Here is a 25,015-nt window from a genome sequence, read left to right as displayed (position 1 = left end):
AGTGATAATTCAACCCCTTTTTTATGTCTGTTACCCAATGTGTTTGCACATATTTTCCTGTGTAATTAATAACACGACAAACTGCTGATGCCAAGGCCATTCTTAGAATACATAAGGTCATATACTCCTAAAGATAACAAAAAGATAAAAAGGATGGTAACACCATTTCAATTCAAAACAAAAAGACATTTCACACTTGATAAACATTTGATTTTTGTACTTGTACATTTTGTAGTTATATATAGTTTAAATAGTTTAAAAACAACGTGAATGTTTTTCAAATTAAAAAAAACTTGACTTTAGATAGGGAGAAATGTGAATCTGTATACAAACGAATGCCAATTTGCCTCATAATTGCCACAGAATCTTGACATGTCTGCTGTAGAATTTGCTGACTCTTGCCACAGAATCCTGACAAATCTGCCACAGGAAACCAGGGGCATTTCCACGGGGAAACTGTGCTTTGCCTGCAGTAATGGCTGCTTATAAATTACCTGCCCCAAGTGTGGGCAAACTTAGGCAAGTAAAGCTGGCATGCACAGATGTCTGCCTGGACTGAGCAGAGATGCTGGGGACAGGGTCTGGACTTGTGTGCAGAGTTTGGGATTTTCAAAAGTATGTATGTAAAACTTCCTTAAAAAACCCTTTCCTGCTCACAAATTAACAGGTGTAATTGTATGGGAGTAGTTTTGGCAAGAATTTTCACAGGGAACATATACACACAAGTGCACTTTGAAAACTGGTGTAACTCATACAGGTAACTGTTGACACTCTTCTGTGGGTTGTTACAAAAGTACCCCCTAAATTTCTAACCTGCTTGTTTATAAACAATTGTTCCAAGCCAGAAACCAAGCACAGTAAAACAAAAAGGAAAGTATGATCTTACCTGCTAATTTTTGTTCCTGCAATACCACAGATCAGTTCAGACAAGCAGGTTTTGCAACCCTACCAGCAGATGGAGGCAGAGAATAAAACTTTTCTGGCATTGCTACATAACAGTGCCACCTGCAGTCTCTCAGTATGGACCTGTATCCAAGCCAAGATGTGCAAATTAACAAATCTCAAATAACTCTGGGCAAGCGGGGACTCAAAGATGAGCCACCACCACCATCACCTTCATGAACGTCTGTGGCTCTGTCGCCAACCCAAAGGGAACGGCCCGAAATTGGAATTGCTCCCCTAGCACCATGAACCTTAGGAATCTCTGATGGCTGGCTCTTATAGGAACGTGGAGATAGGCTTCTGTCAAATCCAATGATGCCAGAAACTCCCCCTTGTGCACTGCCGCCATCACCATCCACCGTGATTTTTTACCCGCTGGCAAGGGATTGTATGCGTGCACCCGGTGCAAAGAGCTCCTCTCTCTCTCAGAGATTGAGTCTGATCTCTGGAGGCTAGAGTGGCAGACCTGGAGGAGCTGAGGCAGACAGAGAGGTATATAGATGAGACCTTCAGGGACATAGTAGCCAAGTCCCAACTCCAGTCTGGCAGCCCTGGTGCTGCCTTAGAGGAAGGTCTCCTGGTGCAGCAACAAATGATCCTGTAGCAAGGACCTGCTCTCCCAATTATGCATTCTCCTCTTGCACAGAGGATGTGCCTCCCAGGGCTACTGCCCAGGAGGGAAGGGTTAGGTCGGCCGTCATATTTGGTGATTCGATTATTAGGATATAGATAACTGGGTGGCAGGTGGGCGTGAGGATTGCAAAGTAACATGCCTACCTGGTGCGAAGGTGGTGGACCTCACACGTCACCTAGATAAGATTTTAGACAGTTCTAGGGAGGAACTGGCTGTTGTAGTACATGTGGGCACTAATAACATAGGAAAATGTGGGAGGGATGTTCTGGAAGCCAAAATGTAGGCTCTTAGGTAGAAAGCTGAAATCCAGAACCTCCAGGGTAGAGTTCTCTAAAATGTTCCCTGTTCCACGTGTAGGTCCCCAGAGGCAGGCAGAGCTCAGGAGTCTCAATGCATGGATGAGATGATGGCGCAAGGAAGAGGGATTCAGTTTTGTTAGGAACTGGGGAACCTTTTGGAGAAGGGGGGAGTCTCTTCTGAAGGGATGGGCTCCACCTTAACCAGGGTGGAACCAGACTGCTGGCGCTAATCTTTAGAAAGGAAATAGAGCAGCTTTTAAACTAGAACAAAGGGGAAAGCTGACAGACGCTCAGCAGTGCATGGTTCGGAGGAAGGTATCTTCGAAGAATACTAATGAAGAATTAGAGTTAGGGCATCCCAACAGAGGCTCCAATAATAACAAAAGTAGTCCAAAAGTAGTCCAAAAGTAGTCCAAGTGCCTATAATTCACCTGAGCTAAAAGATTCCAATTTATCCCTGTCAACTGAAAAGCAGAATGAAAATACAAACAAAATACACTTTGAAATGTTTGTATGCTAATGCCAGAAGTCTAAAAGTAAGATGGGAGAATTAGAGTGTATAGCAGTGAATGACAGTCGTAACTGACATCTTAGAGACATGGTGGAAAGAGGAAACCAATGGGATAGTGCTATACTGAGGTACCAATTATATCACCATGATAGAGAGGAGCAACTTGGTGGTGGGGTAATGCTTAATGTTCAGGATGGCATAGAGTCCAACAGGATAAAGATTCTGCAAGAGACTAAATGCATAATCGAATCTTTATAGGTAGAAATCTCTTATGTGTTGGGGAAGAGTATAGTGATAGGAGCATACTACCGTCCACCTGGCCAAGATGGTGAGACAGACAGTGAAATGCTAAGAGAAGTTAGGGACCTAACCAAATTGGTAGTGCAGTAATAATGGGAGATTTCAATTACCCCAGTATTAAAAGGGTAAGTATAACATCAGGACTTGTTAGAGAGATAAAGTTCCTGGATGAAATAAATGATAGATTTATGGAGCAATTAATTCAGGAACAGATGAGAGAGGGAGAAAATTTAAATCTAAATCTCAGAGGAGCACAGAATTAGGTGAGAGGTAACAGTGATGGGGCCGCTTGGCAACAGTGATCATAATATGATCAAATTTGAGTTAATGACTGCAATGTGGACAGTAAATCCACAGCTCTAGCACAAAACTAATTTTATCAAAAAGTTTCCCTTATGAAAAGAAAAAAAAATAGTAAAAAAAACCCCTGAAAGGTGCAGTTACAAACATGTGTACAACAGGAGTGAGTACTGATAAAAAAAAAAAATATACCATCTTAGAAGCCCAATCCAGATGTATTCCACACATTAAGAAAGGTGGAAGGACAGTCAAACGATTGCCAGCATAGCTAAAAAGTGAGGTAAGAGGCTATTTTAGCCAAAAGATTTTCATTCAAAAATTGGAAGAAGGATCCATCAGAAGAAGATAGGATAAAACAAGCATTTGCAAGTTAAATGAAGCCACTGATAAGACAGACTAAGAGAATTTGAAAAGAATTTGGCCATAGAAACAAAAACTCAAAACATTTAAACATACCCGAAGCAGAAAGCCTGTGAGGGAGTTGGATAAAGTTTAAATGAATTAACCTGAGAAAATCTACAAAATATGATAATCACATGGGTTTAGTTGTACTAGCACAGCTTACAATGTTGTCCCAGAGAGAAATAAAAGAATATTGATTTAGCCTACTAGTGGCTGCTAAGAACTATAAAAAGAAAAACTGCAATGCTTTCACCCTGGTTTCCTTCTTTTTCTACAAGTAAACTAGAACAAGCTTAGGGTGAGTAGGAAGATCCTTTTTCACATTGAGAAAATAGTTCATCTGTGCAGAACAGTGAACTAATGACATCTCTGAGTTGAGGACACAATTTTGGACCCTCCAATTTTTTCTCTACATTAATTCTAAGGGAACCTTAACATTGGCCAATATCTAGTCACATTAGTGTTCTCAATTCAGGAGTTTTCTATACTGCATAAGATTTTAAGTTCCACTATTAAAAAAAAATACCCTTCTGCATGTATTTTTTAGTGTTATTCAACTCATGAAATGGAAGAAAAGCAAAAAAGCATTGTGGGGCTGGTTCAATCACCCATCTGTCCGTTCAGAAACATAGTAATGTCTGCAAAAATTTGCACATAGGGTCCAAGCTTAGGGGTTAGTGGATGGGGGAGTCAGAAAGTGGAACATGGGATGACATCTTATTGAAAATAACTCTAATGTTGGACAGTTAGATAATCAAGGGATTAAAGGGGCACTTAGGGAAGATAAAGCCATCGTGGAAAGACACATTCTTTGTTTCAGTGTTTACTGATTAGGATATTGGGGAGATATCCATTCCGGAGATGGTTTTCAAGTGTCACGATTCAAATGAACTGAATGAAATCATGGCAGACCTGGAAGATGTGGTAGGCCAGACTGACAAGCTGAAGAGTAGCAAATCACCTGGACTGGATGGTATACACCCCAGGGTTTTGAAAGAACTAAAAAATGAAATTTTAGACCTATTACAATTGATTTGTAACCTATCATTAAAATCATCCGTTGTACCTGAAGACTGGAAGGTGGCCAATGTAACCACGATATTTAAAAAGGGCACCGGGATGATCTAGGAAACTATAGACTAGTGAGCCTTACTTCAGTACTGGGAAAAATCATGGAAAGATTAAAATCACAAAATTTGATAGATATGGTTTAATGGGACACAGCCAGCATGGATTTACCCAAGGGAAGTCTTGCCTCACAAGTTTCCTACATTTTTTTGAAGGGGTGAATAAACATGTGGACAAAGGTGAACCGGTAGATGGGTGTATTTGGATTTTCAGAAGGCGTTTGACAAAGACTCTCATGAGAGGCTTCTAAGAAAACTAAAAAGTCATGGGATAGGAGGCAATATCCTTTTGTGGATTGCAAACTGGGTAAAAGACAGGAAACAGTAGGATTAAATGGTCTATTTTCACAATGGAAAAAGGTAAACAGTGGCGTGCCTCAGGGATCTGTTCTTGGACCTGTGCTTTTTAATATATTTATAAATGTTCTGGAAAGTGAGGTGATCAAATTTGCGGATGACACAAAGTTATGCAGAGTACTTAAATATCAGACTGTGATAAATTGCAGAAGGGCCTTGCGAGACTGGAAGATAGGACTTCCAAATGGCAGATGAAGTTTAATCTGCACGGTTACAAGGTGATGCATATAGGGAAAAATAACCCTTGCTGAAGTTACACAATGTTAGGTTCTATCTTAGGAGTTACTGCTCAGGAAAGAGAATTAAGTGTCATAATGGATAATTCACTGAAATCATCAGCTCAGTGTGTTGAAGCAGTCAAGAAAGCAAATAATTTTAGGAATTATTAGGAAGGGAATGGCAAATAAAAATGGAGGATATCATAATGCCTCTGTATCCATGGTAAGATTGCATCTTGAATACTATGTGAAATTCTGGTTGCCTCATCTCAAAAAAAAAAAAAAAATACAGTTGCACTGGAGAAGGTACAGAGAAAGGCAACCAAAATGATAAGGGGCATGGAATGGTTTCTCTATGAGGAAAGGCTAAAGATGTTTGGGCTGTTCAATTTGGAGAAGAGACAACTGAGAAGGGATATGATGGGGTCTAGAAAATAATGAGAGAACTTGAACAGGTTAATGTAAATTTGTTATTTATTCTTTCAGATAATCAAAGGACTAGGTGATACTCCATGAAGTTAGCAAGTAGCTCATTTAAAACAAATCCAAGAAAATTCTTTCACTCTGCACATAGTTAAGCTCTGGAACTCATTGCCAGAAGCTGTAGTTATGGCAGTTAGTTTAGAAAAGGTCTGGATAAGTTCCTAGAGGAAAAATCCATAAACTGCTATCAATAAGGACTAGTAGCTTGAAATCTAAATGTTTGGGTACTTGCCAGGTACTTGTGACTTGGCTTGGCCACTGTTAGAAACAGGATGCTGGGCTTGATGGACCCTTGGTCTGACCCAGTATGGCAATTTCTTATGTTCTTAACCTCCCCTATAAGGCCGAAAACACCAGGAGTCTTGAGAGCGGACACTCACCTGAAAAGTCCGGGAAACTGGCTTCTTGTCCTCTTATAAGCAAGGGACTTGTGTCGTCCCCCCCCCCCCCCCCCCCATTTACTTGCCATTTTTTCCCATTCACTGCCAAATAAAAGCGAACCCTTGAAGGGCAGCTTAGTAAGATTGGACTTTGAAATAGTATCTGCCGACCAGTGGCGTAGCCACAGCCGTTGCTTGGCCGCAATAACGGAAGCAGCTCCTCTGGCAGCTGTGTGAACCAGGTCATAGCCCACATCAGGTAAGAAGGCCGCCCCCGGTTCAACCATGGGTCCATTATCGGAAACGGCAGTGCCAGACTCTTGAGAAAGATGCAAGGTAGCCCAAGCTATCGGGGCACAAGAAAAGAATTTGCAAGTTCATCGCCACTGCCACTTTAGGAGAGTGGTTCATTTCATTACAGATAACAAGAAAAGTGCCAAAATTGATTTCCACCCTACAATAAGACGTCAAGAAAAGGAAATCATAAATAATTATTATTCAAAAAAAGCCACTCAAAACTTGAGAACAACATTTTGGAAATTCAAAATTAGGAATTCTTCTTTTCTCTTTTGCCGCATCAGCAAGCCTGACAACGTACCTTGTTAATTTTCAAACAGAGGCCGTCCGGACTTTTCAATCATTTGCGGTCTGAGAGTGTAACAAGTATTAAAAAATGTATAGACTGTGATATCACATATCTTATATCGTCTTAAATTCTGGTTCAACAACATTGAGCTCTCACTCTTTATTCAGGCTCAAAATATATGTTACAGAACACACCAAGACATCTACCTTAGGGAAATGCAACTGCTTTCTGGCGTCTGGATCCAAGGGGTATAAATCTGCCAAAGCACGCCCTCCTTTAAAAGGACATCTCTGGCACATCCCATTCCAGATCAATCAACTCTTGAATCTCATCCAGGAAAGGAAAGAAACATGAAGCTTTGCATAGGGTAACCAAAATGACATTGTCCTTCTGTACCTCAAAGGAGTCAATCCCTGCCACTCCGAGGATCTTCAAAGTCTGAGAGATCAAGCTCAGCAACTCATCTCTATGAAAGAAACAGAGAAGAGCTCTATGTGGCTCAAAATCTGGGGGAATCTCCCCTTCTTCTACAGGAGAGTCACCATCACTGGTGTCATCTTGATCCACTTGCATTAGAGCCTTGCCAGGCTGTACTGCTCCACAACACTTGTCCGTGGTGGCAGGCACTGGAGAACTGAGTGCACAGACCTAAACTAGTAGGTATAGTCAACTCAGAAGATCACCCCTGTAGAAGTGTTTGTAATCCCTGGAAGAATTCCATCCAGGAAAAAGGATGGGTCCATTCCAGGCCCCATTTGCCCGAACCTGACATCTAGAGAGCAAGTTTCCCCTGAGTCGTTGGCTCGTAGATCAACTGAAGGAGTGGACACCTGCGTTGTCAACCTTGGTCCACTCTCCTCAGACTGAGGAGATGGACCATTGTTGGCAAAAATCCAGGCAGCACAGACACAGGCTTAAAGAAAGCCCCAGCTGTATCGTCCTGATGTGGCATGCAGCACAAATCGATGAGCGCTTAGACTTTGCCACGGGTGCTATAGCTGTAAAGCACTCAGGCAGGTATAGGCATGCGCCCAGCTAGACACACAAATAAAGAGCTGTCAAGTACCCGCATGTAAATGCCACATCCAAAATGGACACAAAAAATGTGCGTCCAAGTACATGCATATAGTACGCTTGCCCAAACCAGACTCAAACTGGACGTCCAAATACACACGCTCAAAGAAATCCCTAAAATAGGGACACAAGGTGAGCGTCCAGAAGCAAGGATGCCAATATTGGACACACAGTCGGCAATGGACATACAATGGGATATGTAGGTGTGTGCTGATGGCGCACAGTAACCCCCCCCCCAACCAAAAAAAAAAAAAAAAAGTGCAAAATCACCCTCGCGGTCTCCACATGCCAAAAAAAACAAAACGGAGAACCCTAAGAGCAGAGCCTAGCCAAAAGGCTGCTCAACCCACCGTGCCTGATCTCCACCCTAAGAAACTCCCAGAGACGTAAGCGAGAAAGCAACCCAATAGGAACTCCTCTCCTGTTTTTTTTTTTTGTTTTGTTTTTTTAATATAAAGTAAAAAAAAACTTTTACCTGAGTTCAGTCCTCCCTAGTTGAGAGCAGGAAAGGGTCCCAGCTACAGAGCAAGACGACGAAAGCCTTCACCACCAAGTCTCTTGGTGTGCAACCATTAATTGAATATTTTAAGTCCATGCCGCCCATGGCTACCAGACTATAGGCACTCTACTGAGGCACCCAAGGAGACAAGCGGACGGATTGGGATATGCAAGTATGCTTCAGTCAGATCCAGGGAGGCCAAAAACTCCCGAGAGCGGACTGCCGCAATGACCGACCGTAGCGTTTCCATTCATAACCGTGGAATCAGTAAAGACCTGTTGACTGATTTGACATCCAAAATGGATCGAAACATTCCCTCCTTTTTCGGGACCACGAAATAGATGGAATAATGACCCTTGCCCTGTTCGAGACAGTACTGGGACCACTGCCTCCAAACCGCGCAACCTGCACAAAGTTTCCCAAACCGCTTGACGCTTTGCTGAGAACCCGCAAGGGGAGACTAAGAAAAGGTCTTGAACGGGTTGTGCCATCTCGTATCACGGAGGGGACTCATTGAACCTGCGTGATTTTGGCCTACTCCCCGTAAAAATCTGACAGCCGGCCCCATATATAGGGAACGGCGGAGTGGACCGGCCTCGCTTCATTGGGGGGGGGCTTTGTCGCCACTGCCCCCCCCCCCCCGAGGGAGCTCGGATAGGTCATCGCCCACCCCAATTTGTTCCCCCGTGGCTGCTGAAATGTCCTTTGAGACTGCATCACTACCGGAGCTCTGGAAGGGCGAGAGTCTGGTGTCCCGGAAGTGGGACCTGGACTGAAAAGCCTGGCGATTCCTTGGCCTGTCCTCTGGCAGCTTGTGAACCTTTGTCTCACTGAGCTGCTTGATGAGCTGTTCCAGTTGCTCCCCAAACAAGAGACGACCCTTGAAAGGCAAAAACCTAACCGGGCCTTGGAAGAAACATCCACTGACCAGTGATGGAGCCAAAGTAAACGTCTGGCCGCTACTGCCAAACTCATAACCCGGGACAGCGAACGCACCAAGTCATACAGCGCATCTGCTACATACGCGATCAACGCCTCCACGCAATCTACCTCTGACATGTCGGGACCAGGAGGTGCAACCTGAAAATCCTGCACCCACCTTAGACATGCCCTCTGCATAAAACCGGAGCACACAGCAGCTCGGAGCCCCAAGGTAGCACTCTCAAAAACCCTTTTAAGGTGAAGCTCTAATTTCCGATCCTACATATCCTTGAGGGCCGCGGACCCCTCCACCGGAATCATAGTCTTTTTTTGTAACCGCGGAAACTGCGGCATCTACCCGTGGCAGCGCAAACAGCTCCAAGGTCTACTCTGGCAACGGATAGAGTTTGGCAATAGCCCTACCTATCCTCAAATCGGAGTCCGGGGAATCCCACTCATGCTCAATCAACTGCCGCACTGACCTATGATACGGAAACGCGGAAGGAGGAGCCCGAAGACTGTCCAGAACGGGATCCGCCCCATCCACTTCTGGGGCTTCCTGCGGAGGCTTTAAACCCAGCTCCTCAAGGACTTGCAGAAGCAAAAATGTCAACTCCTCCCTCCGAAATAACCGCAGAATTTTGGGATCATCCGTTTCTACCACCGATGGCTGACCTTGGTCCGGAGAAAACAGATCGGGCCCTCCGGAACCCAGCGCTGCCCCTGCCGGAGGGATCGTACTCTGTAAAACTCCTGGTGCCCCCCCCCCCCGGATCTAAGCCCTTTCGACCCTGGATCTGAACCCACAGGCCGCAGACCCGGGGCCCTGGGGAGCAAGAGGCAAAATTGGACCCCCTAAACCCTCCTGCTGCACCAGATAAGCTTGGTGCATCAGGAGAATTAAGTCAGGAAAAAAGGGAGGGGAACCCGGGGACCGGGTCTCCCCCAGGACCTGGCTGATCTGCCCGCCCCCCCCCCCCCCGGATAACCCCTGTGCATCGGGGGGGGGGGGGGGGGTACCGGGATGAACCGGAGACCCACTGCGGTGGGAGATCCCCTTCCTCCTCTGAATATGGTGGCGCGAGCGAATCCGGTGCCAAAATGGCCGCCACTCCCACGTCAGGGGAGCCGGCAGCACCGGGGACCTCGGGAGGCTGTAAATATGGCCCAAGAGCGGCAGCCATGCACTTGCACAGGCCACGGCATTTGAGCCCCCCGGGAGAAGGGAGGGCCTTTCCCCTCCCGAAACGCAGCCTGAACACAGACCAGACCGGTTGAGCCGCACTGGAACGGCTCCACATACTCTGCATGCCGAGCTGCGAACCATGCCAATGGAAAATAAAAAAGCAGCAGAAACTAAAAATAAAAACAAAATAAAATCGTCACGACCTGCGGGAGGGGGGGCGGGGGGCAGGAGGGAATTGCCCGGAGCCTTACCCTTCAGCCAACTTCCATCTGAGAAAAAACTTTTTTTTTTTTTAATTTTAAACAATTGAAAAAACAGAAAACAAACAGTGAGATTCCCTCCTAAGCTGAAAGGAGCTGTCCAGCGCAAATCAGCTTGTTTTTAACATTGAGGGAACCTCCCTGTAAGAAAAGTAGAAGGGCTGTAAGCCGCACGGCCGGCCTCGTGAGGGGAGGGACCTGGACCAACAGATGTACACCCTACAGTACCAAATCGGACCTTAAATGGTCCCCCTCAACCAAACAAGACAGGTTCCTTTAAAAGGATCTAAAGCAAGGGTAAAGAAAAAGGAACTGCAGGTTTATGCACCCGCCATCTGCGGAGACAGAGAAATACTGAGCTACTGCAGGTGGCACCAGGGTTTTCAAGCAGTGTCAGCGAGGCTTTTCTCTGTCTCCATCTGCTGGCAGGGATGAATAAACCCAGGAGTCTGGACTGATCCAGGTACATAAAGGGAACATGAAATTTCCTGCCTTCTGAAACACACAGATTTGTTTTCTCTCATAGATTTGTGGCTCCTTCCACGATTAATGCTGCCACTGAACTGAGAACAGGAGAATGTACATATAATGCCGGGATGCTGTATATTATGTTCCTGTCACTCTTGATGCAGATCGGCAAGCGAGACATGGCCTGGATTTTGTTTGGTGTTTCTGAACTGGAGCAGGCTCCACATAAATGCGTGTGTGTGTGGGGGGGGGGGGTGGGGGGGGCTACAGAAAATAATGTTAGATTTCCAGTGATTTAAATCACTTGCTTGGAACTTGTGGAATGGAAGAGGAGTGCGCAGAGCGCACAGGCTCAGATGTCTTTTTTGTGATATTGAAATTTTTTTTTTCTCTGTAAAATGAGACCTTGCTGGTAAATTTTTTTAATGCAATTAGAAAATACTAAAAATTAGAATGCTTGTTTGGTAAAAGCTTCACCTTTATGCTTACTGTAAGTGACCCTGAATTAAGTAATTGCTTCGTGATGATTCTTTGGTGTTTTGAATCTGCATCATATCACTTGGGGTTCCCCCCGCCTTCTATGTGCTGCTTTAGACAGGAACTTAGGATCGGTAGAAAGCACCACCCCATTCTGATGAAATTTAGTATATAGTGGGTAAGTTACTAAGGCCTAGAGCTCAGACTCTCATCAAAACCGAGACCTTTTGGGTAATATACCAGAGTTAGCAAGAATCAAGAGGCTTGATAGAGGTTTTTACTGGCAAGGTTAAAAATCACAGTCAAGGGTGGGTAGATACTTGGGATTGTATGTGCTGCTAATGAGACGGGGGGTGGAAGTGGAAAAAAGGAAATGGCTAAACACACTCCTCTGTGCCCCCACCCCCAGCAACTGCTCAGCAACATACAAGCTAAACCAGTCACCCACAAAGGGGCCGATGCAATAAATTTGCATAGAAAGCGGGTGCCGAACAGTCAGCACCCACTTTCTTAACGCGCCTCCAAGGGGGGTGCCACGCAATATTTAAATTAGGGGTTTGCGTTAGCAAGGAGGCACTAGGGTCGCTTGCACAAACCTAGCGCCTCCTTGCTAATGAGAACCCGATCGGTTTTCGTGACTCGGCCGTCCACCAGTAAGGAAAACCAATGCAGAGGGTTCAGGAAGTGAACGCTTGTCAGTCGAGCGTCCATTTCCTGAACATGCTTTTTTTTTTTTTTTTTTTTAAACTTTGTTTCTTGAATTTTTCATCCTACTTATCACAATGATATTAAGTAGGAGGCAGTACAGAAAAGTAGGCAGGTGTTAATAAATGACAGTTAAGTATGCTTCCAAGACGCACATTTTTTTTTTTTGCATCAGGAGTGAATGCCTAATAGCCTCATTCACATGTGATGAGCGCTATTAGATTCACTCCACATTGGACGCGCATTGAATATACACTTATCCCCTTATTGCATTAAGAGAGTGATTAGCATCTATTCTACCCGCATCCAACTGCAGGTTAACAGTGCGCTCAGCTGAGCGCACTGTATTACATCGGCCCCAAAGTGTCCAATTACTCTCTGCAGCAATGCTGCAACCTGGATTACCAACACCACCGGCAGTGAGGTTACCAGGCCATTTGCAGTATTACAACAGATGGATTTTATGCATCCTCCCAATTTTCCCAACAGGCAGGAGGCTCCTCACTAAGGGTATTCCTTCTTACCATGCAAGGGGAAGCAGCATATCTTCCTGCCCCATGTCCTGCACGTACTGGAGAAGGGGTCTATAAGGATGATACACTATCAAACAGCAATCCTGAAACAGGTTGGAAAAGACAGACAATGTGAGGAAGCAATTTAAACTAGAAGATATAAGGTCACTTACCCACACTATCACAATCATGCTTAAAAAGGGAGCACAGAGTCGGTAGAATGAGCTCATCTATGTTTCCAGTACACTGCTCTGCAACCACTACACCCATTCCCATACGGTTTGGCCCTACCACTGTAAGTGATAGAATGGCCGCAACACCACATGCCACCTTTCCAGCAAGGAACGTCTGGCAAGCCACCTCCATGCACTGTATGAATGCTGCAACTGCACGTGCATGAAGCAGATTCTGTACAGGTGTTGTGTTTTGTTGGAACTCTGGAGGCAGTATTCTGGGAGAGAGAACCTAGGTCACCAGCCCAGTGACACTTCATATCGACCAGATTCAGGGAAGGAGCTGTGATCTGTGGCCTTCGATCAAGGATTGCTGCTGAGAAGAGGGGTAAAGAATGGGCAAATGCCACAAGTGTCTGTAACTGGTAGTTACTGGGGCTGTTGTACTATGAGACATCAGTTCTGACTATACTGGAAGCCCACAAATTCCAAACTCTCCCCACCGAAATCCCCATTCAAATACATTTTTGAATGTTAACTTGCATGTTAATGTTCAGGGTAGGCACCATTTTTTAAATACACTCACAGCCCAGAGGTTTAGGTGCACAGCAAATTCCAGTTTAGTTACAATGTTAGACTAGTGTTTTTCCAGCTTTTCCCCCCTCCCTCACTGCTCCAATATAAATCTAAAGGTGTTAGCATCTTGATGTGCCCCAGGGTAATGGCTAACATTTCTTTACTCTTAAGAGTTCTAGTGGGCCAATCCTGTTTCAATTTACATCTCCTTAATGCTGGCACCATAGATGATAAAAGCAGTTTTAAGAAATCCCTTAAATATGTGGTCCAATCTGATTTACCAACCAAGCTTCTGTGCATATAGAAGTAATGAGGCTTAAGAATGTAAGTGCAATGCCAGATGCATTGAGCCCAGTATCCTGCCTCCGACGTTGGCCAATTTGAGTCATTTGAACGGAGCTAGATCATCTCCTCCCCTGTTGCTCATTCCCAGATGGCGGTGGCGATCCCTGTGCCTGCCTGGCTAATTGGAAATGGGATGGTTCTCCTAGGCCCAGATATAGCCACAGGCAACACAAGAAACTGCCTAGGGTGCCAGATTGTGAGGCATCAAAAATCCAGGTGAAAGAGAAGCCTGCTACTGCTTGCTTTAGGGACACGTGCCAGTATTTTAAATCCGGCCCTATATCCTCCAGAAATGAGACCAAACCTTTTTAAAAACCCAACTATGCTCCCTAACTGACCACATCCCAAGCAGAAGAGGGAACTTATTGTTTCATGTCTGTGTGTTTTGCTTTCCTCTACGGTATAGTGGTAAAAATATACCAACTAAATGATGGGCCTGGTTCCAATGAGCCCACATCTGTTATGTAACTTTGCTGCCACCTCATGGGTGCACAAGATGAGGTGGGGGGGGGGGGGGGGAGTGAAGGAGAATTTTCAGGATTTGTGTATTTATTAATCACTTTCAGATACCTAAGCAATTTACAAGGTAACATACATAATAAAAACAGGCAGCTTATGGATGCAAAAGCTAATTTTCAAAAGGGAAGGGGAAACGCCCTGCGGAGCCAGCAAGCACCCCATCACGTGCCATGATAAAATACCTGTGGACTTGCAAAGCACCTGCTGGGAAGCGTGCACGGTGATTTCAAAGTGATCTAAACCTGCCCCCCCTCTCACCTGTGGGTGTACACACACAACAAACACTTTTACCCGCACTGACGGGCAATTTTCGCAAAGCTGTTTCATGCAGGTAATAGTTGTGTGCCTGCAGAAAAACACTGAAAAATTGTCAAGATGTCTTTTTTCCATTTACCAACTGTGTTCCCCTTTAAACCACCAGTACTAGCCAGACACTCTTCAAACTCCCTGTCTCCTTGTTCCACTGCTTCCTGGTTGGGTTTTATTCCTACAATGCTCTCTCTTTGTCCTAACACACTATTTTATACAAACCCACTGAAAGCACACACACATTTGACTGTTCTAACATGCTTTGAACACTTGAGCTGGAAAAGCGTGAAACGATGATTTAGGGAAAAAAAGTAGTATTAATTCAAAGTTTTTATTATAAAAGAGTTTGCTTACCATTAGTTCTAAGAGATAGAATTCACATTCTAGTATCTGGAAGAGTGGAGAAAAGGAAAAACCCCATGGTTAGTGCAAATGCCAAAGGAAAGTTAACTGAATAAGGAGAATCTTTCTCCTGCACCATGCCTATATGTAAAAGGAAATTAGGATTCTGAATCCTCCTGGACATCGCTCATAATCTAATTACTTGCCCCCAGCTGGGGGTTTTACCAATCCAGGTTCAACACTGCAAAGAGAACAGGAGGATATGTGGGTCTGTCACTATGACAGCATCATCCACACTCAGACCTGGGACTTACTTCTGTGGATCCTTTCTAAAATTTTTCGATCGTGATCAACAAACCCCTTCCCGAGGGCAAAAATATATGGACAAGTGGGGCTAGGATCGGGATACAAAACTGCAATTTTCTTGCCTATGCGCCAACCCCAGCCGCAGGTCCCACATGAGAAAAGCAGCACACTTGGTAAAAGCAATAAGGCTGCTAGTAAGGCAACAGTGTCACAACGGTCCTCTTTATTACTATTACTATTTATTACTATTATTTCTTCCGCATGTTTTGGAAACCATTTCAGGCACCACCGTGGTGGTGTCTGACTGCTCTTTGCCTCACCACTGGGTGCTGCAGGGAGCCGCAAGCTCCCTTGATGAGCCCCGGACATTCAGTGTGCTCAGGAAATTCAAAACTAGATACGCACGTTCTTAGCTGGTGCCCTCTTTTTCATGCTGCCCACCTCCATAAACAAGCATGATGTAAGAAAATGCCAAGGAAAACAGCACATTTTGGTATTTTCACGAAAGATCTAGATGGTTTTGGTTTCAGTCATCTCATGTATTGATAACAGGTGAGAATTTAGGCCTTACAAATACAGATACTGAAGAGCAATTGTTGCAGAATTTTTATGCCTTGACTGCCTCCAAGTGCAGAGATCAGATGATGAGTGTGTGACACTAGACAGTCATGCAGTGAGGACCAGCATACATCTTTGGATCCTTGAGAAGGTAGCAGGGAAGACAAAGCTCTTTTGTATTTCAGCAGGCTCAGTAGGAGCCAGTACTGTTATTCTCACAAATGAGCATTTTTCAATGAGAAAAAAACACAAAAAACATTCCTTTTTACCTCTAAAGGATATGCAGTTCTGGCTGGCTCTGCTGCACACTCCTTGGGGAGCATTTCAGCTTTGTCAAAAAGAAAAACTGCTCTGCACTCAAAGTGCTATGAGGCTGCTGAGACACAGACCTGGTCAGTTATCACTAAGCAGAAACACCCCCTGCTCCCCGTTCAAATGAACATCGGGAAGCAGCCATATAAATGAAGGCATGGATCGGTTTTCAAGCAGAGTATCTGGTAAGATAATGGAGCTGCCACATCTTGCTGCTGCTTGCCCTCAATTGAATGCAGAAAGTTACTAGTCACTGCTTTATACATGGCACACTGCTTTATACATTAAAGGGATACTTACATGGTTCATCCTATAGGGGAACTCTTTCGGAAAGGCATACGAAAACCTAGTTTTTACTGCAGGGTAAAAAAAAAAAAAAAAAAAAAAAAAAAAAAGTGTAAGCAATGTTTCTCTTCATTATTTAAATCCATGAGAACCTTGGTTCACCTGAACAAGTAATATTCAAAAAATTAAGACATGTGTTAAATCCGAAGAGCCATCTTAAGTTTTGCGGTTTGCTTCTCTCTTTTTTTTTCTCCTTCACTTAAGACAAATTTGCTCAGGGTGTCTCTCACTGGCCACAGGCTGGAGAAGTCTCCAGAAAAACCTATACCCTTCAGCAGTGCAACCATGCTAGGAAGTGGTAACTACCCTCCCCTCCCACCAGCAGGCACTGTGCCAGCAACGAGCCCAACCAGAAGGCAGCAAACTCATTCTGTAAGGTTTTTAAAATGTTTAATGCTCCAAAGAGGCACTAGAGCTCCTGAGCCACATGCTCAGCAACAAAACTTTACATTGTAACCTGAATGTATTTATATTGCAAATTGTATCCCAAGGTCCTTGTAAAGAGCTCTAACATATTGCACAATTACTCTTAGTACTCCACGAAGAAAAGAATTAGGAGTGTGGAAGTGCCTGCAAAGCTGAGCAGGTAAAGGGATGCTCCAGCTCCTGTGCTCTCCCCCCTTCACATCCCTGGCACCAAAGGGGACTGTCACACAGCTAATGGCCATTGACTTTTCATCGTTTATGAAACATGGAAATACTGTCACCGATATGGGACACAGAGCACCTGCTAAGGGAATTTGGGGGGGGGGGGGGGAACTTCTCTTTTCAGAATGCAGATTTGTTTTTGAAATCCTGAGCTGGTACACAACCAAATACCTACTGAAGGAAAAAACAAAAAGCAGCATAAGAGGTGTCTATTAAATGACAGGAAACAAACATCACAAAGATTTAGGAAATCTTGACAAGATGAATTTATCCCCTCAAATTGTAAATAGTGAATGTCTGGTCTTCAGTGCTCGAACGGTCCCCCGTAGGTGTATAGTTTTACTTGTAAGCAGGCGCCATCAAGCATTTCAGCTTGGCTGGCTGGCTTGAAATGCTGCTTTGAATTTGGTTTTATGTTGAATCTATACAGAAGGACAGATCTACACTTGGTCCAGATTCCACATCTCGAAGAAGAAATGAATGCTAGCACTTTTGACAACTAAAGGTTTAAATGATGCAGTCTGCAAGCAGCTTTTAATCCATGACGGGCTCTTATCTGCCGACATCATGAACCCCTTAGTGTCTAAATAAGATAAGGAAGATCCTACAGGCAGGAGAAGGCAAGAACCTAGTGAGAAAAAGGAGAGGAGGACAGGAAAGCGTCTGAAGTATTATAAAGAGAAAGTGAAGGCAGAAACCAAAAGGAATGAAATGCACACAGCTGAAACATCCAAAGAACAGAAACAGGAAAGAAAAGGAAGAATGAAAAAAAGAAAAATCAAAGCAGAGGTAGAAAAAGTCAGAGAAACTGTTTTACTGTCTGTAAGAGAAAAATATGCTGAGACCAGATTCAACCAACTACCACACAAATTTCTCTTATGGAGGGATCCACAATCCAAATACATCAACTCAATTATATCGCCTCACTTATTCATCTTCAACCAGAAAATGTAATGAAGATGAATAAGTGAGGTGATATAATTGAGTGGATTTATTTGAGACCAGATTCAAAGCATTCGAGCTAGCAGTCAAATTATGGAGAGCGTCGAATCAGTGGCATGGATGTACTGCTAACTATCCCTGGCTAAGAGTTAGCCAGATGGCTGTCCTAAAGTTATCCAGCTAATGCTGAAAATCGGTGTTTATCTGGCTAATGCAGCCGGATAACTGACTCTTCCTGGGAATGCCCCATCCAACCCCTGTGTTAGCCAGATAAAAAAAAAAAAAAAAAAGTTATTAGGCTAATTCACAGCCAAATCAAAACGAAAGGACTTTCAAATCCTACCATTTGTCCAGCCAAGTCTGCACATAGTCGGACAAATGGCACTTAATATTGACCTCTGGTTTTCTTGGAGATGGTGGTTGAGGACATCAAAAAAAGGGAGGAGGACACAAAAGGAAGACTTATTTATTTATTTATTATTTTTATATACCGACATTAGTTAGTAGGAAGCAAATGACAGGGAGAAGAAAGCAACTGGAAGGGAAGCCTTTGGTCTCAGATTTGTGAGTATGTGGGGGGGATGGGGAGGGGAGAAGACTCTTAAACATTCCCCCATGCTGCTTACTGTCCATCCCATTCTGATAGAATGCAAGTCTTGCATTCTAAGTTATTTAATCTTCCATACTTTTGCTATCAAAAAATCATTAACACAAATAGAACAAGTTTAAGACTAATTATTCTTGGCAGTGAATTTGCATTGTGTACTGTGGAGACTGGGGGTCTACAGCTCGTGATACTTTCATTGGATCAGCATAGTTATCTTAAGATCATTAAATAATTTGAGCCCAGATCTTAAGGGTCCTCATGTCTGAGCTGCTCATGTACATTACCACCCTTGGACAATTTGTTACTGCAGCAAAGAACACAGTGAATATTCAGAACTCCTAAGATTATTGCACCTCAGGACCAATAAGTGGAATCTGCTATTTTTATTTCTCTTCCTTTTTTCAAGAGAACTTTGCAATGCACTTTCTGCTACCAACTTTTTCTTCAATGGGCTAACACTGTTCTGACTTCACCCCCCCAAGCACAAACTACCATGATCATAACCCGGAGTCCTGGGGTTACACGAGAGCTTAATCACCACAGCTCCAGAAAGCAGTTTGGAAATGCTATAAAACATGTTTCATTACACTAACAAATGCATCCTATATCAGAAACTTCTGTATCAAATAGAGAGACATGAGTCTCAATTCAGTAGAACAGTCTAGTGCCAATGCCTTCTCTCTTATTCTCTAATCGGAGGGCTGGGAGAAAGTCCAACTTAGGTCCAGATGGTCAGAAGTCCTGGCAGAAGCCACAAGGGAACATGCATACTTAACTATAGAAAGGTAGACACGAAGTGTGTGCACTTACATACAGACGTAGCAGCAGATATCAACCTTGTATTTGAAACGACACCAAATTCCTGGGGAAAGACATGGATGACAGAAATGAGTCCTAGAAGCAAGAGCTCATGAAAAATTGATCTTAGTTGGTTCTTTCCCCAAAGTTCTCCTTAAACAAAACATCTGCATTTACAGAACACACAGTCAAGATAGTATTAAGTTTAGGAAATTTGCACCATCTGTTCCAGCAGGTGTTTTTTGGTTTTTTTTGTTTGTTTTTTTTTATTAGAAATGTGTGTCCTTGGCACGTTCACTGAAAAATCATCTCTGGGATGCAGCTCCTTTTTGGAAATATGCAGGAAAAAAAAATCTCCAGTATAGAAACCAAGCAGAGCATGAGCATACAGAGTGCAAGAGCCACTAGAAATGGCAACAGTTAAACTATAATCACCTCTCGAAAGGCCATGTACTGGCAGTTAATGCCCTACTTGAAGTAGTCTAAGGTCAGTACCCCAGAGAGGATATTTATCAGCACTTCATGGTACACAAACTGAGAAACAAAAATAATCAGGAACTTATCTTTTGTTTCCCAATTTCTGGGATTCTTATTGGAATCCAAACCCATCTAATATCTAGATTATCAATAAGATTTAAGACTGCAAATCAAAATTTCCTAGGATCGCTCTGGTTAATGATGGTGTCATTTTTCTCTATAATGCTCTACTTATTGATGATTTTTACTTGTATTAAATGGACGGTATGGACTTTTGTATATTTTTACTTTTTAATGTATTTTGTACCACAGTCTGACCACTTAGTTGTAGCATATAATAAGTTGGCAAATGGAAATTGAGGAGGTGAAATTTGTTACCTTAAGTTAACATTTAAATATAATTCTTTTATTATTTCAAAAAATCCCCACTAACAGTGTAACAATCCTGAGGTACATTCTTCTCTGCACAGAATTTCTAGTGACCATTGTCCCAACAATCAGATTGCTTGGAATTAAAGAGAATGCACCACTTGGTTTATAAGCTGGGACAATGGAAACATGCACATAGGCAAGAGGTCAAATGAGTTCTAGGCGAGACTTTTATACTGGGCTAACTTCATACATGGAGTGATGAGCTTTCAAGAGCTTAATTCCCTTGTTCCAGGTCAGTGCAAAAACAGTCAAACCAAAATAGTTACCACCCACTTTTCCAGAGTCAGCTGAAGGTGCACAATAAAACAAGTTTGCTTACTGTAAACTGCATTTTCTGTAGATAGCAGGATAAATTAGCAATGACACGCGCATATCATCTAGCAGTACAGCTTTTAACTCTACTAAGCATGTGCAGGAGATCACGTATGGGCACTGCCGCATGAGTCTGCTCAGTCAATTGTAGAGCTAAACCTAGCTATGTAGTTGACTTTCCAGAGAGGCAGGCAGGCAGGCAGATATTTAGCATGGGTTATTCATCCTGCCATTTATGGAAATCATTTATGGTAGCAAACTTGCTTTTTCCATGGATAAACAGGGCTGAACTAGCTATAATATGTGGGGAATCCTAAGCTGAGGACAGCAGCAGAGCATTTACTGAGTAAACAACCCAGATCACACTATGGAGAGTAAACTACTAGGTGTACAGATGTTAGAGCAGTGGGCTACAAACCAGGGTTCAAATCCCATTGCTGATCCTTGTGACCTTGGGCAAGTCACTGTTGCCTCAGGTACAAATTAGATTGTAAGCCCTCTGGGGACAAAGAAATACCCACAGTACCTGAATGTAATCCACTCTGAAATGCCAAAAAGTGGAATATTAATAAATATTGTTGTAGGCTCTCTTAGTTGCTGGCTTTCTGGGAAATGCTATTATATCCTCAGTTTCTTTAGGTAAAGGGAAATCTGTGATTACTGAGTGTTCACACCCAAGCTGTCAGGTTGAGGGATGGAGGATTTGGCTAGAACAGACCTTTGTCCTCTTAACAAGGCTGGGTCTGTCACCAGATGAATCAGGAGGCTGCTGGAAAACAATGAGTTATGCAAACCAAATCTATCTGGGCCATACTAGATTTATGAAGATTAGCTAAGCCCAATCTTAAGAACATAAGAAATTGCCATGCTGGGTCAGACCAAGGGTCCCATCAAGCCCAACATCCTGTTTCCAACAGAGGCCAAACCAGGCCACAAGAACCTGGCAATTACCCAAACACCAAGAAGATCCCATGCTACTGATGCAATTAATAGTGGTGACTATTCTCCAAGTAAACTTGATTAATAACAGTTAATGGACTTCTCCTCCAAGAACTTATCCAAACCTTTTTTAAACCCAGCTACACTAAATGCATTAACCACATCCTCTGGCAACAAATTCCAGAGCTTAATTGTGCATTGAATGAAAAAGAATTTTCTCCAATTAGTCTTAAATGTGCTAATTGCTAACTTCATGGAGTGCCCCCTAGTCCTATTATCCGAAAGTGTAATCCTTTAGTACTTTCTGCACTGTTCTAGCTATTAGTAGAATTGGTGAAAAAGTGTACATGAGATCTGCATTCCAATCCAGCATCCTGAGCTAACTAGAGTTTGCTGGATAGATCTGAGAAAAATTTCTCCCGTTTTCTGTTCCAAAAGAAATAGGTTGATTTTTGGGAGTCTCCATAACTCAAATACTGCATAAGCCGCTGATTGTTGCTGAGACCACTCATGTGGACAGAAGACTCTCCTGAGTAATCTGCTAGCATGATGGAGAGACAAGGCATGTCTTGAAGTCTGCTAATAGGACTGGGAAAGAGAGGCCTTCCTTTCTGGGGTTCAGCCCAGACAGGGGCAGGAGAAACAGACTGCGCCTATATAAGGCTTGAAGGCCTTGAAAAAAATTCCACTTAAGAAAAGGCCGCCAGGTCCATGCCTATCCCAGGAGGAACTGGGATAGGTGCAGCTGAACTTCTCTCTCCTGAGGTAGACCCAGCCCCAGGATTACTCAGATCCAGGGTGCTACTAGTTAAGGTTGTGGCTGACCTATCCTCTGAATTGGAGGAGCCAGGCTTAGTAAAATTCTGGGAGTCCAGCTCTCCCTGGGCCTCTCCTCACAGTGCTGACATAGGTAAGAATCAAGGTGAGACTGTGGAGCCCTAATATGGCAAGCAGGACAAAGAGTGGCACTTATGCTTCTTTGCTGCCGGAGCAATTATGAATGGTAACTGGGCTCAGCCGGCTAGTGCTTGAAAGAGTGCGCACAGACCTTGTACCGATGCACGCAAGCTGAAGCGTGCGTATGTGCACACGTATGAGCGATGTTATATGCACAGCAAGTGCACTGAGCCGGCATGCACCACGCATACCAATGCTCTATGGAGGGCAATGGAGACACACAAAACCACACGCAAGATGGTGCCGCCGCGGCCTACCAAGCGGTATGACCACCGAGCCTGAAGCAGGGCCTAGGCTAATGGGGGGGCTGCTCAACTTGCTCGGAAGCTCCCTTCCCTTACCCCAATGGGAGCAGGAATGTCATTGGTACAACATGACGAGCAAGAAGTCTGGAGGAAAACTTACTGAAGTCCCTCCAAAATCTATGAATTGGAAGGAATCCTCTTCTCTCTTTACTTACCTGGGCTCAGTGCTTACCGGCTGAGTACAGAGACGGTCTTCTTGCCTGTGGGGGGGGAAGAGGGCTTTGGCTATCACTGCCGCGCTCAGCTTCCTGCACCCGGTGCCTTTCAGCTGCTTCAGCAGCAATGTCCACACCGGGAGCCGGCTACCGGACCAAGGCACACCTCTGAAGGATCTCAGAAATCGCCTCAGGAATTCTCGACTGGGGAAGAGACCTTTAGGTATCACCGCAGGAGAACGGGGCTCAATCTTTCTCCAATTTAAAGGTAAAATTTCTTCTTCTAAAGAGTACGACGATCCCAATAGGGAAAGCACATCCACATCTGCTAGGAGACAGAGATACTGAAGGGCTGAGGTCCCTGCAGAGGTTTTTCTAGGGTGACGTCAGCTTTGAAACCTGACTCAGTCTCCATCTGCTAGCAGGGTCCTGAGTCCATCTGGCTACACACTAGGAAATGCTTTTGACACTGGCTACACAGATGGCTCCCACAGAGAGACACCACTTCTTCAATACAGGATGATCAGCACTATTTAACCCTGAGGTTTCAGCCTGTCATACTGAAGAGGGGCGTTTTTGAGAAGCTCCTGCTCAACTCTTTTCCCAGCAAGGTTGCACTTCAGGAGGAGTACTAACTGCGACTTCTAAGAGACTTCTATAATTCCTCCATTTTATATGGACTGGTGTATTGAGTGCACAGAGATATCCATCCACAACTGTAGTAGTTTTCCTGGTCGTGTCCAGGCAACAGTAGCATAAATTTGTACCCATCTGCAATGGAAGTTACCTAGCTACAAATCACTCACTATTAGCTTCTTTTTGGTGGATATCTTGATGTGGCAAGAAACACTTCCTTTTTTTTTTTTGTAGCATTGAAAAGTGCTGTTATGGGTGCTGCTAAGGCTGTGAAGCAACAAAGTGAAAGTAGAAATTTAAAGAAAAAACACAAGGACAGAGAAAAATATACGGAGTGACTGAGTAGACGTCTGTGCTATGCTTGGACAAAAATTGATTGAGAAGACTTCTGCAGGAGCTCCTGCACATGCTCAATGGAGCTCAAAGCTCTGCTACCTTGGAGACGAGACCATTCAATACTGCTGAGTGACATCACCCATATGTTATGACTCATTCAGCCCTGCTCACTGACAGAAGTTATCATACGCACATTCAAACAAACAGTAATTAAACATTAATACAAAATACCTAAAAACAAAACTATCCTAACAAAAACATAAATGTTGCTGGTACAACATAGATCGCTCCCTTTTGTAGAGTGTTCCAGCCTACCTAACTTATGATAGCTTTCGGGAAATGCTTCACTATAGGAAAATTGGTTCTTACCTGCTAATTTTCATTCCTGTAGTACCACGGATCAGTCCAGACAGCTGGTTTTGCCTCCCCTCCAGCAGATGGAGACAGAGGTTTTTGACTGACACTGCCCTTAAGTTGGAGGTGCCACCTGCAGTCTGTCAGTATTGAACTGTACCCAAGCCAGATGAAAAGAACAACTCACACTATGTCAAATCTCCCCCAAACGAGCAGAAGGAAGAAGAAACCTTGGAAATTCAATAAGACCTGTTGCCCGCACAACACACCTGCACGGAACCAGAACATGAAGCCAAAAGGTGATCGTTTGGCTTCATGTTCTGGTTACGGTTAGGGGAGTTTGAAGCTCTCAAACTCCCCTAACCCAACCTGGGCGGGAGTCTGGACTGATCCATGGTACTACAGGAACGAAAATTAGCAGGTAAGGACAGATTTTCTTTTCCCTGTACGTTCCCAGATCAGTCCAGACAGCTGGGATGTACCAAAGCTTCCTTATAGAGGGTGGGACCCTGAGAGTCCCAGTCGAAGCAGCCTGTCACCAAAACCCCCTGCTTCTGGGGCTTGGACATCCAGATGGTAGTGCTTGGCAAATATATGTAACGACTTCCAAGTAGCCAACCTACAGATTTTGTGAGGTGAAACCTGTTGACATTCGGCCCAAGAGGCTGCATGCGACCGGGTAGAATGAGCA

General features: G+C 44.0%; 1 protein-coding gene across 2 annotated transcripts in view; it reads right to left on the bottom strand.

The window, feature by feature from the left end:
- CCNC (cyclin C) overlaps positions 1-25,015 on the bottom strand; it is a 68,682-nt gene that overhangs the window by 21,804 nt on the left and 21,863 nt on the right. For both annotated transcript variants that reach the window (XM_029595366.1, XM_029595367.1), the window contains exons 5-8: positions 19,434-19,485; positions 16,382-16,437; positions 14,918-14,953; positions 12,654-12,745 (exon numbers count right to left, since the gene is read on the bottom strand). In XM_029595366.1, the coding sequence (XP_029451226.1) occupies positions 12,654-12,745; positions 14,918-14,953; positions 16,382-16,437; positions 19,434-19,485 (236 nt within the window). The remainder of the gene's footprint in view (positions 1-12,653; positions 12,746-14,917; positions 14,954-16,381; positions 16,438-19,433; positions 19,486-25,015) is intronic.

This window comes from Rhinatrema bivittatum, chromosome 3 (genome assembly GCF_901001135.1).
Source record: "Rhinatrema bivittatum chromosome 3, aRhiBiv1.1, whole genome shotgun sequence".
In the NCBI taxonomy this organism is placed as follows: Eukaryota; Metazoa; Chordata; class Amphibia; order Gymnophiona; family Rhinatrematidae; genus Rhinatrema; species Rhinatrema bivittatum.
The sequence above is the reverse complement of the archived record's forward strand: the minus strand, read 5'-3'. Positions and strand labels throughout refer to the sequence as shown.